The sequence below is a fragment of the Protomyctophum parallelum genome (assembly GCF_964188405.1).
Source record: "Protomyctophum parallelum genome assembly, chromosome: 19".
Taxonomy (NCBI): Eukaryota; Metazoa; Chordata; class Actinopteri; order Myctophiformes; family Myctophidae; genus Protomyctophum; species Protomyctophum parallelum.
Genome location: NC_139717.1, coordinates 28,359,735 through 28,374,561, shown reverse-complemented (window position 1 = coordinate 28,374,561; position 14,827 = coordinate 28,359,735). Strand labels below are relative to the sequence as shown.

The following is a 14,827-nucleotide window of genomic DNA, read 5'->3' as shown; positions in this document are numbered from 1 at the left end:
GAGTTAAAAACATTCGTTCTGAAAAAAATTGATTCCAAATTTGAGGCACATTTTCACGATTTTTCAAAAATAGCAGACCTCGTAGTGCGCCACTTGCTATGAGCTTGTAGATCTGCTATTTTTCAATAGCTAAAGCATAACATAATGCTAACACCAAAATGGGTTTCCGCCCAGAATGGGTTAATGTATGACTGACACATACAGTATGAGATGGCGGTTCTACTCTGTCAATAGGACATCTCAAAAAATGGCCATGATGTATGATTAGAGGATTAGGGGTCAAATGAAGCCTAAGGCATAATGGCATATCATCAGCCCATACTCAAGGTGAAACAATGGGTGGTTCTGGAGAGGGGGAAGTGAGCGGTGTGAAGTGCAGCCTGCAGCCTGCAGTGGGCAAAAGGGAAAAAAGTAATCCCCAAGGATTAGAAGGAAGACTTCCAGCACATAATCTTGTCAACTGGCACTCATTTCAGTAAGACCCCCACGGAGACTTCAAAAGTTTCAAAACAATAGACAGCATGGATGTACATGAATACAGGGCTTGTTAATGCCACAATAATGTGCAGGGGGGAAAATAGCAATTTGACAATGAAACCTTGAGGCGAGAAAAGGCTTAAATTAAAAATAACAGCACTGTTTATGCAACTCATCCCCTTAAGGATTCTACCTGCTGTGACAAGTAATGAAGAGATACTGTCAGCCCTCATTGGGTCAATAGTAGAACCACAAGAGAGCTAAATACAGCACCTCAAATTACCTTCAGAAATCTGTGTCCCGTGGTGCCACTCTGCAGATGCGGTCAGGTGCAACTACACACCTTCCCACTATCTGTTGCTAAATGCACTTCTTTTCCTGGACACCTCCCCTTCATTTCTTTCAAGAGGAATTGATGCAAGCATGGATCAAGCACATTCATTTGATAAGCTTATGTTATGGGCAAAGCAGACGTTACTATAATTGTGTGCAATAAGACTAGATGACTTTAGTGTGGACACATATTTTACTCATAAGGATGCCATTTACACAGGAAACCAAATGAGTGGATACGTGTTTTTTTTAATGTACAGCCCAAATGGGGATGCCCTGGACAAGCACACATAGACAGGTTTGTGCAATGTACTGTATACAGGTGCTTCAATACATTTGAATATCGTGGGAAAAGTTAATTTTCTTCTATAATATAATTAAATTATATAATTATATAATAAAAAAAAGTGAAACTTTCATATATTCTAGATTCATTGTGCATACTGTAAAGTGAAATATTGAAAACCTTTTTGTTTTAATCTTGATGATATGGCATACGGCTCATGGAAATCAAAAAATCAAAATATTAAACTTTTATGAGAAAACAATACAGAAATGTCAACGATCTGAAAAGTATGTTAATTTATGTACTCAATACGTGGTCTGGGCTACTTTTAAACAAATTATTTCATCAATGGGGCGTGGCATGGAGGTGATAAGCCTGTGTCATTGTTGAGGTGTTATGGAAGCCCAGAATTGCTTTGATAGCAGCTTTAAACTCATTTGTATTCTTGAATTTAGTGTCTCACAGACTCACACCTTCCTCTTGACAATACAACCTGGATTCTCTGTGGGGTTCAGGTCAGTTGGCTGGTCAGTGCAAGGTTGCGTGCAAACATCCGCCTGGGTGACGGCAGACTGCTGGGCGAGCACTGGCGCTTTGGAATGAATTCTGTAATGGCCATTATGTGGAGCGTTTCTTGAGTGTACAGGGCTTGATGAGGTCAGATAAACATATGGAATGTCAGAACAGGTCAGTTCCATATATGGAGATCAAAGGGTGGCAGTGGGGGCAGTGTCTTGAGTGTACAGGGTTTGATGAGGACTGGCCATATATGGAGCGTGTCTCGAGTGTACAGGGTTTGATGAAGTCAGATCAACATACCGTATGGAATGAGGGCCCAGGTATTTTCAGGCATGTTGAGAATTCTAGTTTTCGCCGGCTGCCGGGCGCAACTGCACTATTAACTTTGGGGTGGACCCCTCTGGAGTTTGAATGGACAGGTATCAGTCAAAAGGGAGACATCGACGAAGGACGGGTGGGGAAGGATCCACATATGGAATGTCAGAACAGGTCAGCTCCAAATTAGGGAGATCTAAGGGTTTGAGGTTTGGCCGGCTCTCCATGTCTTCTCTTCTCCATGTATTGCTATCCAGGGTTTGATGAGGTCAGCGTCGTGATCTTCATATACAGTATGGAGACAGCCATATATGCAGGGTGTCACGAGGCATGACGGACTGGTGGCCAAATATGGTGCCGTTTTCAATTATTATCATTATTATGTTAAAACACTAAACATTCAACACCTGCTGAGAACTATTTCACGCTAAATTTTTTTTTTTTTTAACAATATATTTATTATTATTTTTTTTTTTTGACAAACAGACAATACAACAAAACAATACATAATACAGACAATACAACACAATACAATTACTTAAAATGAAAAACAAACAAAACAAAACAATAACATACATATATAAGTACAGTATAATAAAATAATGGCACTTAAAATGGTAACAACAACAACAACAGAGTCCTTATGGCCACAAGACCAAACAGCTGCAGAGAATAAAATTAGACAATTTCCACCATTAAATAAGATAAATCATTAACCGTAATATATTGGATAAACCTTCCCCATATCTTATCAAACATCTTCTGTTTATTCTTCAAAGTATAAGTAATTCTTTCCAGAGGAAGACACAATGATATGATAACTCCCTAAACCACTGAGCAATACTGGGTTTGCCTATCTTTTTCCACGATAAGGCTATATAGCCCTTTTGGCTTGTAGTAAACATAAATCCAGGAATCTTTGTTCGCTACTCTGAATCTTATGGCCAGGTGGGTAAAGACCTAATAGAAACAGTTTTGGGTCAAGCTCAATATCTATCGACAATATCTTCTGAAACTCCCTCCTCACTTCTTCCCAGAATTCTTTCACTCTTGGACATGCCCACAGACAATGGAAAAGTGTACCTTTGTCTTTACCACATCTGATACAAGTATCTGGAATATCTGCACTAAATGTATTTAATTTCTCTGGAGTGATATAAACCCTCATCAGCCAATTATATTGCAACAGTTTTAACCGAGTGTCCCTATTAAAGGGGTTTCTGATAAGCTCTTTTTCTATTGTTGACAGGGGAGGGAGTGTCAGAGAATTCACCTGTTTAACCCCTATAAAGCTTCTGAGTTGTAAATACTTAAAGAAGTGTGTACGGGGTAAATTGTATTTAGCAGCTAGTTCATCAAAAGAGAATAGATTCCCCCTTTTTTCAAAAACATCCTTCCATTGTTTAATCCCTTGCTTGGCCCATATTTTGAAGCCCCCATCCGCCCTTCCTGGGGTGAAATATTCATTTCACGCTAAACATTTGGGGTAATTGTTGTAATTTCCTTATGATTCTTTTTGCTTGGAAAGCAGCTTTGAAATAAATTTACTTCTCCCTAAACCAACCCTCTGCAACTCAGACAATCAAGTGTGTCCCACTTAGCTGCTGAATTTATGCAAGATGAGGAATCGTGCTTTATTTTTTCCTTTTACCCAGTGCCGACATCAGCACTGTTGGTGGAATTGTCAGCACTGTATCCACCATAACAAATTAGAGAGTTCACCGATATCTTTAAGTGCAGCAAGGGTGTACTAAACTAATTTATGTGTGACCCTTTTTATAGTCCGCTCGATACAAATTAAAATGTTGCAAGTGATCTAAAATGATTCAGACTTCAGAGCAAAATAATCTCAAAATGGGGAGGTGGGATAAACCATTGGATTAACTGATCAGGGTGTCAGTGGCTAATAACATTGATTAAATGCTACAAACCTAATGCACCTCCCTCTAATCACACCCATCCACCTCCTTGTGGATGGGTGCATGTCTATTAGATCTGCTATGGTTCTCAGTTCTCCAGTGTTATCGTCCCCAAAAGATTAGCATTCATCCTAGGCATTTATGGGCACTGTAGAGACGATTCCCTATATATATATTGATATAGGCAGCTGTCAAGGGCTGGTAGGTGTGTGGGTGGGAGTCTTTAGGCTTGAGCCCGCGGTATCTGGATGCGGGTACCACTTTTACCACTGGCATGAGAGAAAGAAAAATCGCACCCATGCGAATGTAGCGTTGCTGTGTGTGTGTGTGTGTTCTCTCAGGGGCTCCTGAGCTCCGGACACTGAAAAAAAAAAATCTGATTTTTTTTCCTCCCCTGACGTCCGGGACGGCGGAGGGGGGCGCGCACCGCCGTCGCGCCCGTCCCGAGGGCGTCCCTCACGGGTATGGGATGCCACCAGTCCCCCCCCTCCGTTCTGTGGGGGGGTATTAAGATGGACACAGGGAGCAGTGTGCACCGCTCAAAAACAGGGTCAGATCCACTGACTGAGACTGTACTTTTCAACAAACAAAATTGATGCTGAACATGTGTTGCCCAATGTCAAGTGTGTGTGTGTGTGTGTGTGTGTGTGTAAATAAAACAGTAAAATCACCAGTAAACTAATGGAAATGGAATCCGTTCCAACATTTCCATGCCAAGGACCCCCAAATAGCAATAGCCTATTGCTGCGGCCCAACTATGGCAAAATCACACAACATGATGCAACACACTGTAAGCTTGTACAGTAGATCTGCAATTTGCCATTTTGGAAAACATTTAAATGTTTGGGGAAAACATCAAGTTGACAATTATGACATGCCCAAGGGACGCCAGGTTGAAAGTGAAAATGGCACAATAATATGCTAATATGAACTAAAATACATTTTGTAATGTATTTCTGGGCGGGAACCCCTTTTGGTGTTCTAACCCTTCTGGACGGGAACCCCTCTTGGGGTTCTGTACAGACTAGTATACATGTACAGTATTCAAAAATTACAAAAACATTATGCTGCTACAGTATATAAATATTTGAAAAAACGTAGGTTAGCTTTATAGAATTTGGCTTCAGTCCAAAGTGGGTTAAGCGGTTCATTTTGTTGATCTCCCCCCCCCCCCCCCCTTTCGAATTGCGCACGCAAGCACGCACACATGCACACCCCCCCTATCGTACCTGGTTCTGTACAGTTCTTGTGCTCAGTTTCGTTGTCTGGTGGCGAGGCCATGAGTCTTCTTCCCCAGTGTTCATGGTCCGGGTGCGGGTGCGGGTGCCCCTCCACTACCATCCCATAACCTGGAACAGAACATGAACATTATTTATAGTGTTTTTTTAGACCATTAATATAAGCAATTAAGCATGCAATCACAAGAACAATACCAAACTGACAGACAATGAAAAAAGAAATTGGGGCACTCCTGACTGCTCCTGAAGTAAAAAGTTCTTGTGGGCTTATTTAAATTTAAAATTAAAGACATCTTTGGCTGCCATATTTTCTATATTATCTATTTACTATGCATTATATTATCTATTTACTATGTACACTATCGTTATAATGACCAGGCTTCAAGAGTTCAAGTTCACTTATATATGACGCCCATTTCCGTTACGTCAACATATAGGGCGTAGGCTCACAGCGTAGACTCACAGCCTCACAGAACAATCATGGCGCTTCCGCCTGTCAGACACTTGTTGAGACGGGAGCATTTGCTTGTTAGCATGTGGAGCGTGTCGCAATGAAAGGTTCGTTTTGTTATTTTGGTGTCATGTCTTTCAGTTATTTGTCAACATTTAAGTTCCTCATTGCAAAACATTATAAGGTTTATTGATCGTTTTGTTTATTATGTTTCTTTGCAGTCCTGGTTATGATGTTCATGTTGTATGGTTCCTTTCCGCATGCCCTTTGAGCTATGGGCAGCCAGTGAGGTAAATAACGTTTGTTTGTTACGCTTTATTTCGTTATGTGTTTGATTTGATACTCATGTTAATCACGATATATTCTTTGTGTGTTTCGTCAGTTTGACGTAGGCTTTTGGGCCATATGGGCATAAAATAAAGCCTCCAGTATCTACAAACAAACTGCCTCGTTCATCGTTCACTTCAAGATCAAAGGGTGTGACAACATCCATTATGTGCTGCTGTCCCATGGGTGTTGTTAAACCTCCCAAAAGATGCTAAAAACCAACATGTTTTTTCTAACTCCATTAAAAGTCTGCTTTGTTGATGTTTTTCATTCTGCATCTGTAAACATCAAAACGCATCAGGTTTTGGTTGGCAAAAACAGATTCTGACTGTTAAATGTTCTACTCTACAGTTCTGGAATCCATTATGTATAATATGTTTAAACGTGAATTATTTTATAATATCACAGCACAAACAGGCAATAGATAATTATAATGATTATTTTAATGAAGAACCATGTGCTAGAATCCGAGTGTAAGCAAATTAGAAGGAAAAATTGCCCGTTTATGGAATGTAAAACGTATGCTTTCTTCCAGTTCTATAATTCTCGAGCATCTGAATATTAATTGAGATAAGTAGCTTCCAAAATCTGTTTAAATCTCTAGTCTCCCTGACTATTGCAGTCACAACAGGCGGATTTAACTCCTGAATTAATTATTTATTAGGAGGACAATGTGGTTAGTGTTTACCGTTTACTCTGATTTAATTCTAGGGTGGGAGAAAATTTCAAAACCAAAACCACTGTTGCACAAAAACATTTTCTATATATTCCATGATTATATTCAGTAAATAACATTACATAATATCTTATAATCTGCATAATGATGCATGTCATGCACCAATCACCATTTTAAACTGAACATCTAGGGTCTGAGAATTACTTGTCACCATAGTGAATAATGTACATCAAATGCACAGCATTCTTTTGCATACTGTGTAAAAAAGAAAAAACCCAAATCACACTACTCAAACCACTGAACAAAAATCGAACAACTCTTCGACAACAACACTGGTCGTTTTCCGACAGCTCTAGAATTCCAGTTTGTGTTTTTCCACAAAAAACATCCTGGTATTTTTAGCACACAGTCATTGAAAGTAATTCAGCATTAAATGGCACGCGTTGAGTGAAGGGCAATCATCTGGAAGAGCAGACTGATGATCCACCGCCTCCCGACACACCCTCCAACAATCACTCACACCTGCGCCTACATCTCACCGTGTGTGCATAGTTGAGCTGCATGGATGGCTCATTGACAATGCCAAATTGGGCCAAAATGTCAGATACCGAGTTAAAGATCATGTTTCATTGCCTTGTATTCCAATTTGATGATCAGTGGTAAAAAAAAATACTCCTTTGTTATCAATACCACAATGTAGAAAATAACGACTCTGTAAAAGTCAAAAATGTACCTTAAGTACAAGTTATCATGTATAAAATGTACTTAAGTAATTTACTTGTAGAGTACATACAGTAGTTACTTTCAACCACTGGATGATACAGTGTAGTGAATCATTGCAGAAAGAGTGACATACATGACATTAAATACAGTCCCACAGCCTAATTTACATACTCTTGCTCTCTCTGTGCAACTCAACTAAGTTTTGTGCCACAGCTTTGTTCTGGAGAGAGAAAGACCTTTGTTGTTATAGTCCTGCAGGAACAATTCTGTTCCAGCTTCACCCCAGCTGATGAATACTGAGACGGTTATCATGAGCGCTCCGTGGATCTACGTACAGTAGTTCGAGTGTATGTGTCACGCTCTGGGAGAGACACTATAGCACATGTAGTCTGGACCGGGAACCAAGGCTCGCAATTTATGTCCACGAAATTGGAATGACATGAGCAATCACAGTCAAATCCTGTTACATTTTATTAAATTAATTAAAGTCAAATGAACGCTTTCAACTGGCTCCACAGTGGTTAGGCAATTTCAGCTGATCTTGAATGCGTACGAAAAGTCCAAATCAATAAATATATATTCTCAATACCATTTTTGACAATCCCATTATTTATGTAATAATTCTCATTCAGATTTAAACCACTTAAACATGTACTCTGTTCCTTCATTGTGTCATTTGTTTTGTTATGTTGTATGAAAGACATTCTAGGTCCACTAGTTGGCAAAAAAAGAAATCACACGCGTGTAAAGTGAGGAGCGCTTTACCAACCCTTATCTTCTTAGGCGCGATTCATACTCCTATTTTAGAGCTGAATAAAAGTTGGTTCGGCTCTGTAGAGCCTACAATGTGACGTCATTTGAGGTTCGGGGGGGCGCCGGTACCGTCCTAAAGTCGGCTCTTCGCTGCTACTGAAATTTTCTGATGAGCCTGAATAATTGCAGCACTACAGCGGTAAAATAAGAGTATGAATCAGCCCTTACATCATCGCGATAACATAACATGCATGTGACGATTTGCTCAGTGACAGACAAAACAAACATTAAACTCTGTTCATTGTAAATGCCATTTAATTTTTGTGTTAGTGACAAAACAAACATTAAACTCTGTCCATTGTCAATGGCGTTTTTAAGTGGTGCAAACCACTTCCTTAAGTGACTATGTGTGTGGGTAGCTGGCTGGGTATGTGTGAGCACGAAAACAGCATGGTTGTTTTTCACCACCTAACACACACACAAACACACATTAACTGTATATATGGTGATTTCAGGTGTACCAGTACAGTACAGTTACAGTACAGTACAGGGACCCCCACACTGTAACTCTGTCATTTCCCAACCGTTTCGGACGCGGGCGGCTCGCCGGAAGCGGGCCGGCACCCTGGGTGCGTTCCCCCACACGGAGTTGCACCACTTACTTCACACGGGTGTGATTTTAATGTTTGTCTAGACAAGACAAACAAACCTGTATATAGTGGCTAGCCCCCTCAAAAATCACAGACACACAGAGGGGACGGAGGGGACAGCAACTCAGTGCTTCACATACATATCACCACCAGTGTGCATATTGCATACAATACAAATAGCAGTCGTCATCAATATTGTCAGTACATCAAAAGAACATTCTGTTGTGAACAGGGGTGAAAAGTAATTCTAGCTTCACATTCTTGATATAGCATCGTACTCAATTTTTGAAAAGGCAATTACAGAACAGCCTCCGGTTATGCTGTTGGGGGGCACACGTTAGTTCGACTACGTGGACGGTTAAGACTCACCCGTGGCTTCCGTGTTCGGTTAGGGTTTGGTGATAGGGTTGTATGGGACTCTATGGTCGGAATATTGGGTAGTCGATTTATGGGTGTCGGATAATTGGGACGTCGAACTAACGCTACACACCCTGTGCTGTTATGGCAATGAGGAGGAAATTCTGTTTTCGTTTGCATGATTAAACCTCTTTTCCAAGTCAATCTTTGAGAAAGCTTCTTTATAAAGAAAAAGAAAAAGGTCACTCAATACTTTGAAGTTAATCAATGATTTAGAGAAGCATTTTGATGGGTAGGATGCATATTGAAAGGGTTATATCAGGATGTGACCATAATGTGCCCGTCAGTGGCAGCATGGTTCCCGGTCCGGGTTCGACCCCCAGCTCCTCCTGGCTACGTGTCATTGAGCAAGACACATTCTACTTCTGCGAGCAGGTCGGTGCCTTGCATGGTTTCCTCTGCCGTTTGTGTTTGAATGGGTGAATGTAATGCACATTGTACAGTGCTTTGGAAAAAGGCACAACCACTGTATGAATGTACCTTTTTTGAGCACACTGTACTGAATGTTTAAGAAAACTCTCCATCAATACATCCTCCTAGTGATATTAGAAAACCATTTCAAGCGATAATCTTCAAGATGTGTTACACTGTGTGTTACCTAACATGTATGGTATTTGACAATCAAATATTCGCAAAACTGCTGTGCAGAATCGTAACAGTAGATGGCAAAGACTCTGAGCTAAACTGAGTCAAACGCCTTTTCTGCCTTGAAGGAGAAACAAAAATAAATTATACCAACAACGTGGTGACTGTCTGCTTCCAAGCAGCTTGTATTGTGTATTGTGTGTAGGGAGACACAGAGCAACAGTAACCTGGTAGTAATGTCATCCCCCAGCTCTGTCCAATCATCTAGGGAGGGGGTGGACCAAGGACGCTCATAAATCACATCCACTTCCTGCACTGTGAGCGTATACTACGAGAGTGCACCTCCTCACAGGCCTCCTGCTGCCAAAAAGCATCCCTCGTACACAGTAAAACCCTCAGTGTTCATTTAACTCTACTCTGAGATTATGTACACTCAGTGGCGTGCACAGAGAGGGGCAGGTGCTCAAGTGAAAAAAGGGCACCTTGTGCAGCGCGTGGAACCAGCCTTAATAGTGTGAGATTTATAGATTTTGGGGCCTAAATAATATATATAATAATATATATTAGACGCTGTTCTTTTATCAAGAATTGATCAATGTCACCAATGGTCCACATAGGCTACTGTACTGTAAAAAAGAAAGACATTTTTTTTCCCTCTCTTTTCTTTCCAAAAGGCACATTGCCAAAGGGGCAGGGGGTGCTCTAGCAACCCCTAGTGTCTATCTGTGCACGCCACTGTGTACACTCAGTTACAAATGGATAAATAACACTGAAGCCTCCCTCCTCACATCACCATTGATCTGCCCTGCTCAGACCTGGGCATAAACACCTGTTCTAGCCTCCCATGTGGCACCCCGCTACCATACATGTATCCAATCAGCACACCACCACATGACATCCTTCCATAAAGACATAACCCAGAATGCATCTCTTAGCTCCCAGCCAATATGCTGTCGATAAGACAAGGTTGTCCCTAAGACAAGACTTAAGCAAAGATGGTGGCAATCTAAAATCGGTACCCAAGGCTTGTTGTCCAAGTAATGGTTGGTACTTACAATGTTTATCTTGAAATGCCTGGTCCATGTACAAATCAAAGACACAGCCCACTTCCAGAATCAGGACATCCTTGTGATTGGTGTCAAACAACAACAACATCTGGTGTATTTGGGATGCTAGCAAAGACATGACATGCATAACTAAACCAATCTGGTAACGCTCTTGAATTAATACATTGCTGCAATGGATGGCATACATTGTTGAGCGGTGCCAACTGCCAACCACCTCTATTAAGTGACTGTGTGTGTGTCTGTCTGTCTGTCTATGTATGTCTTCATGTATGCATGTCTGTTTGAGTACGACAATACCGCTGGGTGGCACTATTGAGCAGCCTAAATGGCTACACTACAGCTGTTGAGCTTCACACTGACTGACCATGAGCACACACACACACACACACACACACTCCAAAAGGTCTGACAGTCATTAGACCAATGCTTGTTTCCTTTCTGAGAGATACGAGTACTAACAAGGCCATAAGAGTCATAGTTTGATCTGATTAGTGTTCAGAAACCGTTACCCAGCCCATAGGTCCAGGAGCGTCCCATCCCATTGCCTTAGGCTTAGATCAAACACCTCTCATCTGGAACACCTTGAGATGACCACCATTACTTCTACAAGTCACAGCAGTGCATCATGGCTAAAATGAAAGCAACCCCTAGCTCTGTCAAATACCCCTGCATCATGGCAACACTCACAAACAGGCAAACTTGATTAAATGAAAAAAAGGCAAGCCATTACTGAGCAGGAGGCTTAGTTTGGGCTCCCAGAGCATGCCTTTTGGAGACAACAGATTTTGTGATTTGCACTTTGGTGCATGATATAATTTGAGAATAATCTCTTAAGCTTGTTGTTTTAATGTAATTAATACAACTCCCCAATACATGTCCTTTAGAGACATTATAGAGGCCATAGAGTGCTGATTTACAGATGATTTCAAGCCTGGGCCTAAGTGGATGCAGATGGGCAGATCCCACACCATGCAAGCTCTGAGGTTGAGGGTCAGGGTTAAAAGCACTTTGAGGACCAAACAGATTGAAACCACTTTTGTCTTTACAGTAATCCCTGTGTGCTGTGGCAAACAAAAATGTGCAATGTATCCATTACACTGCAACATGGCATTCCAGCCAGAGGGGTATTTTCTCCCATGTCCAGCTTTGAGGGTGTGTGTAAACACAATATTGTCCCAACACAAACATTAAATGCCATTGAAAATGAATGGCCATTTCTGAGTGTTAAACACAAACATTACGAAAACACAAACATTGAAGACAAAAGGGAGGACGCAAATTGTGATTGGCCGGAATAAGATGTATGATGATAAGCACGCCCCTCACTTCACACGGGTGTGATTTTTTTAGGCTATTTGCAGTATATAATATTTTGTTATGCTTTTGCAGATATAGGCTTCATGAATACCTTTCAGAGAGCCTGTCACTCATGTTGATGATGGATAGCCTCGGTTATGAATGACTAGTCAGGTATTCTTCATGTGAATGTCAAGGTTAATTGTCTTGGCGTCGGCGACGATTACATAACGAAGAGACAGCTCGAGCGTACTACTCTGCAGACTGCATGTTAAGTGTTTCACCTCAGACACGTGCAGTGGGTTTTTGACACAGCCCATACAGACACGCGTGTGCGTTCTTCTTTTGTATATGGGGCTTGTGACATATGTCACACAAACACGGTGCATGCATGATGCATCGTTCGTGAATAATCCACCGACCTCACCATGCACACAGTGCATTGCACACCTCAGAGAGCAGCTGTGAATAATGGATCAGTGAGAGAGCCCCTCTCTCTCATGTTATTTCCCCCAAATGATCGTCCTCTGCGTAATTGTATAATCTGATCACTCGACCCTCATGCAGAACCTAAAGCGTACGTTATGCAGGAGGAGAAAGATAACGATTATGAGAGTGTGCGCCATGCTGATGCCAGGCATTGCCACGGCGGGGCAACGCTCCAAACGTAGTGACCGCTGATGCGCCGCTGCTTGCCATGATTCGTCTCCAGCGCCTGTCCTGGCACAAACGCAGATTTGCCACGGAGAAATGACTCAACCCAAAATTAGGCTGATTGAAAAAGCGCCTTGTCGTCGGTTATCTGGCGTCTACAATGAACGTGGATAAGGGCTGTGCATCGTTGGTTTGTATCTAAAAAAAAACGTTCCGTTGCCACGGCGCGCACACTGCGGCATAAGGACAAACAGACGCATAGAAAAGACATATGACCTAGATCACCGATATGGACCCATTCAAATATAATAATACAATAGAACAGGCACACCATTCGCTGCAGAGGCAGACGTCCCCTAAAATGACCAGAAAGCCTCATGCATGTCATTAAACCAGAGCCACCGTAGCCTGCAGGCGCTTTCGCACAAGATAACATTCCTGCTCCATCCTATATGGACCACCTATGTTATTCCGTATGTGATGCATGCGATCAATTCCACGATAGCTCGGACACTCCTACCAGGCTGCATGCCCTTGACAGTGTGTTTGTTACTTTCCGAATTGGAGAAAGATGGAGAATCATTGAAATACAACGCATTGGTTACACTGCAGAATCCTCAGCTGCTGGGCTCTGTCCTCCATGACCCACGTTTGTCAGCAGTGTGTGAGTGTGTCCCCGGTTCGGTCCCCACACTCACCTGTCTTTGTGAGCAGAGCCGACGCGCTCCACGCCACGAACAGGACGCTGCAGATGAAACACACTTGCACGAAAAGCATCTGTCTCCTCTTGCGAACTTTGAACATCTTTGCAATGATTGTCTTTTTGGAGGCAGTCGACGTGTTGTCGTCTTGCTCCATGCTTGCGGCTCTCCTGTGGGCCGGCGGCCACTTCCTCTCGTCCTCTTGCCTCACTGCGGACGACGGGAGACGCCGAACAAACTGCCGCCCCCCCCCTCTTCGCCTCCTTCACACAGAACAGGCTCGGGACGCGGTCCTCATCTCAAGTGGACCCGGGGCGCAGATGGAGGAGCGGAGCGGACAGTTTGACAATGCTGTTCAGCTGCTGCTGGATTGATGGAACGCGGCCGTTAAGGTTCCGTGTGCTGCTGCTACTAGGCTACAGCACGGGCAATGATGGTAGGGCGGCCAACTCCTGTGTCTCCAATCAATTCAGCAATTCTCCAAATCGCAGATTTAGATATCAGCAGCAGAATAGCTCCCACGGCACTGTGCGGAAAAGAAATCCAGGTTTGTCCCGAGAAAAGCCTGCATAGTCCTTATCTTTCCTACTTTATCTATTAAGCATACGCTGCGTCAAAAAAAAAGTTAAAGTAGCCTGAACTGATTAAACACCAATACAAAATAATTCACCTGTAGGCTTATTCGCTAACGCAAACTACACGCATCTGTTGTTGCCCCGGTGGTCTATTAAGTGAAACCAATCTGTATTCATCAAGGTTTTAATTGTTAGATTCGGGCAGCAAAGTCATATGCCACTCGCCTCGGTCGGACGGGCACCTCCCCCTCAACATCAATTCTTTAGTGCAGAAAAGCTGTGCACAGACAGTGCTGCTGCTGATGAGGAGTGAGGACCATCAACTTAACAGCTGCGGCTGTATCATGTCGTTTTGTTCCATAAATGACATAACACATGTGTGTTCCATGATCGATTTCTAGGCTATACTTTTCTGGGGTGTCATGTGCTAAACATCATCACACGGTCCCTGTAACAACTGGAAGTACAGTACACCTTGAAGCCCGGACATCGATCAATCCCTGGAGAGTTACAATCTCACTCTCACGTTATTTATAGGTCACCATTTAGACCAAATATAGAAGCAGTGCGACGATCGAGGCAAGTGCGCTGCCTGCCTGCTCCCAAAGCAGCAAGTCAACGAAAGAGCCAGTACCTAAACCAAATGCTGTGTTATGAAACCAAATCCATAATCCAATATATCTCACTCCATCCCGAGCACACCCCCCTTTAATAAGTGCCTCACTGTGCCTGCAGGTTCTAGTGTCTGCTGCTAAATCTCATTTTTTTATATCACAGAGAATAATTGAGGTTATATATGTCCAGCTTGAGGGCGCCAATACCTGCTGAATTCAGAATCCAAAACCATGAAATAGGCCTTTTTACT

At 42.4% G+C, this 14,827-nt stretch overlaps 1 protein-coding gene across 1 annotated transcript in view; it reads right to left on the bottom strand.

The window, feature by feature from the left end:
• Positions 1-13,544, bottom strand: part of slc24a4b (solute carrier family 24 member 4b) — a gene marked incomplete at its 5' end in the record, with an annotated part of 37,560 nt that extends 24,016 nt beyond the window's left edge. The window contains 2 exons of the mRNA XM_083790081.1: positions 5,079-5,198; positions 13,385-13,544. Coding sequence (XP_083646207.1) covers positions 5,079-5,198; positions 13,385-13,544 — 280 coding nt within the window. The remainder of the gene's footprint in view (positions 1-5,078; positions 5,199-13,384) is intronic.
• Positions 13,545-14,827: the final 1,283 nt, after the last annotated feature.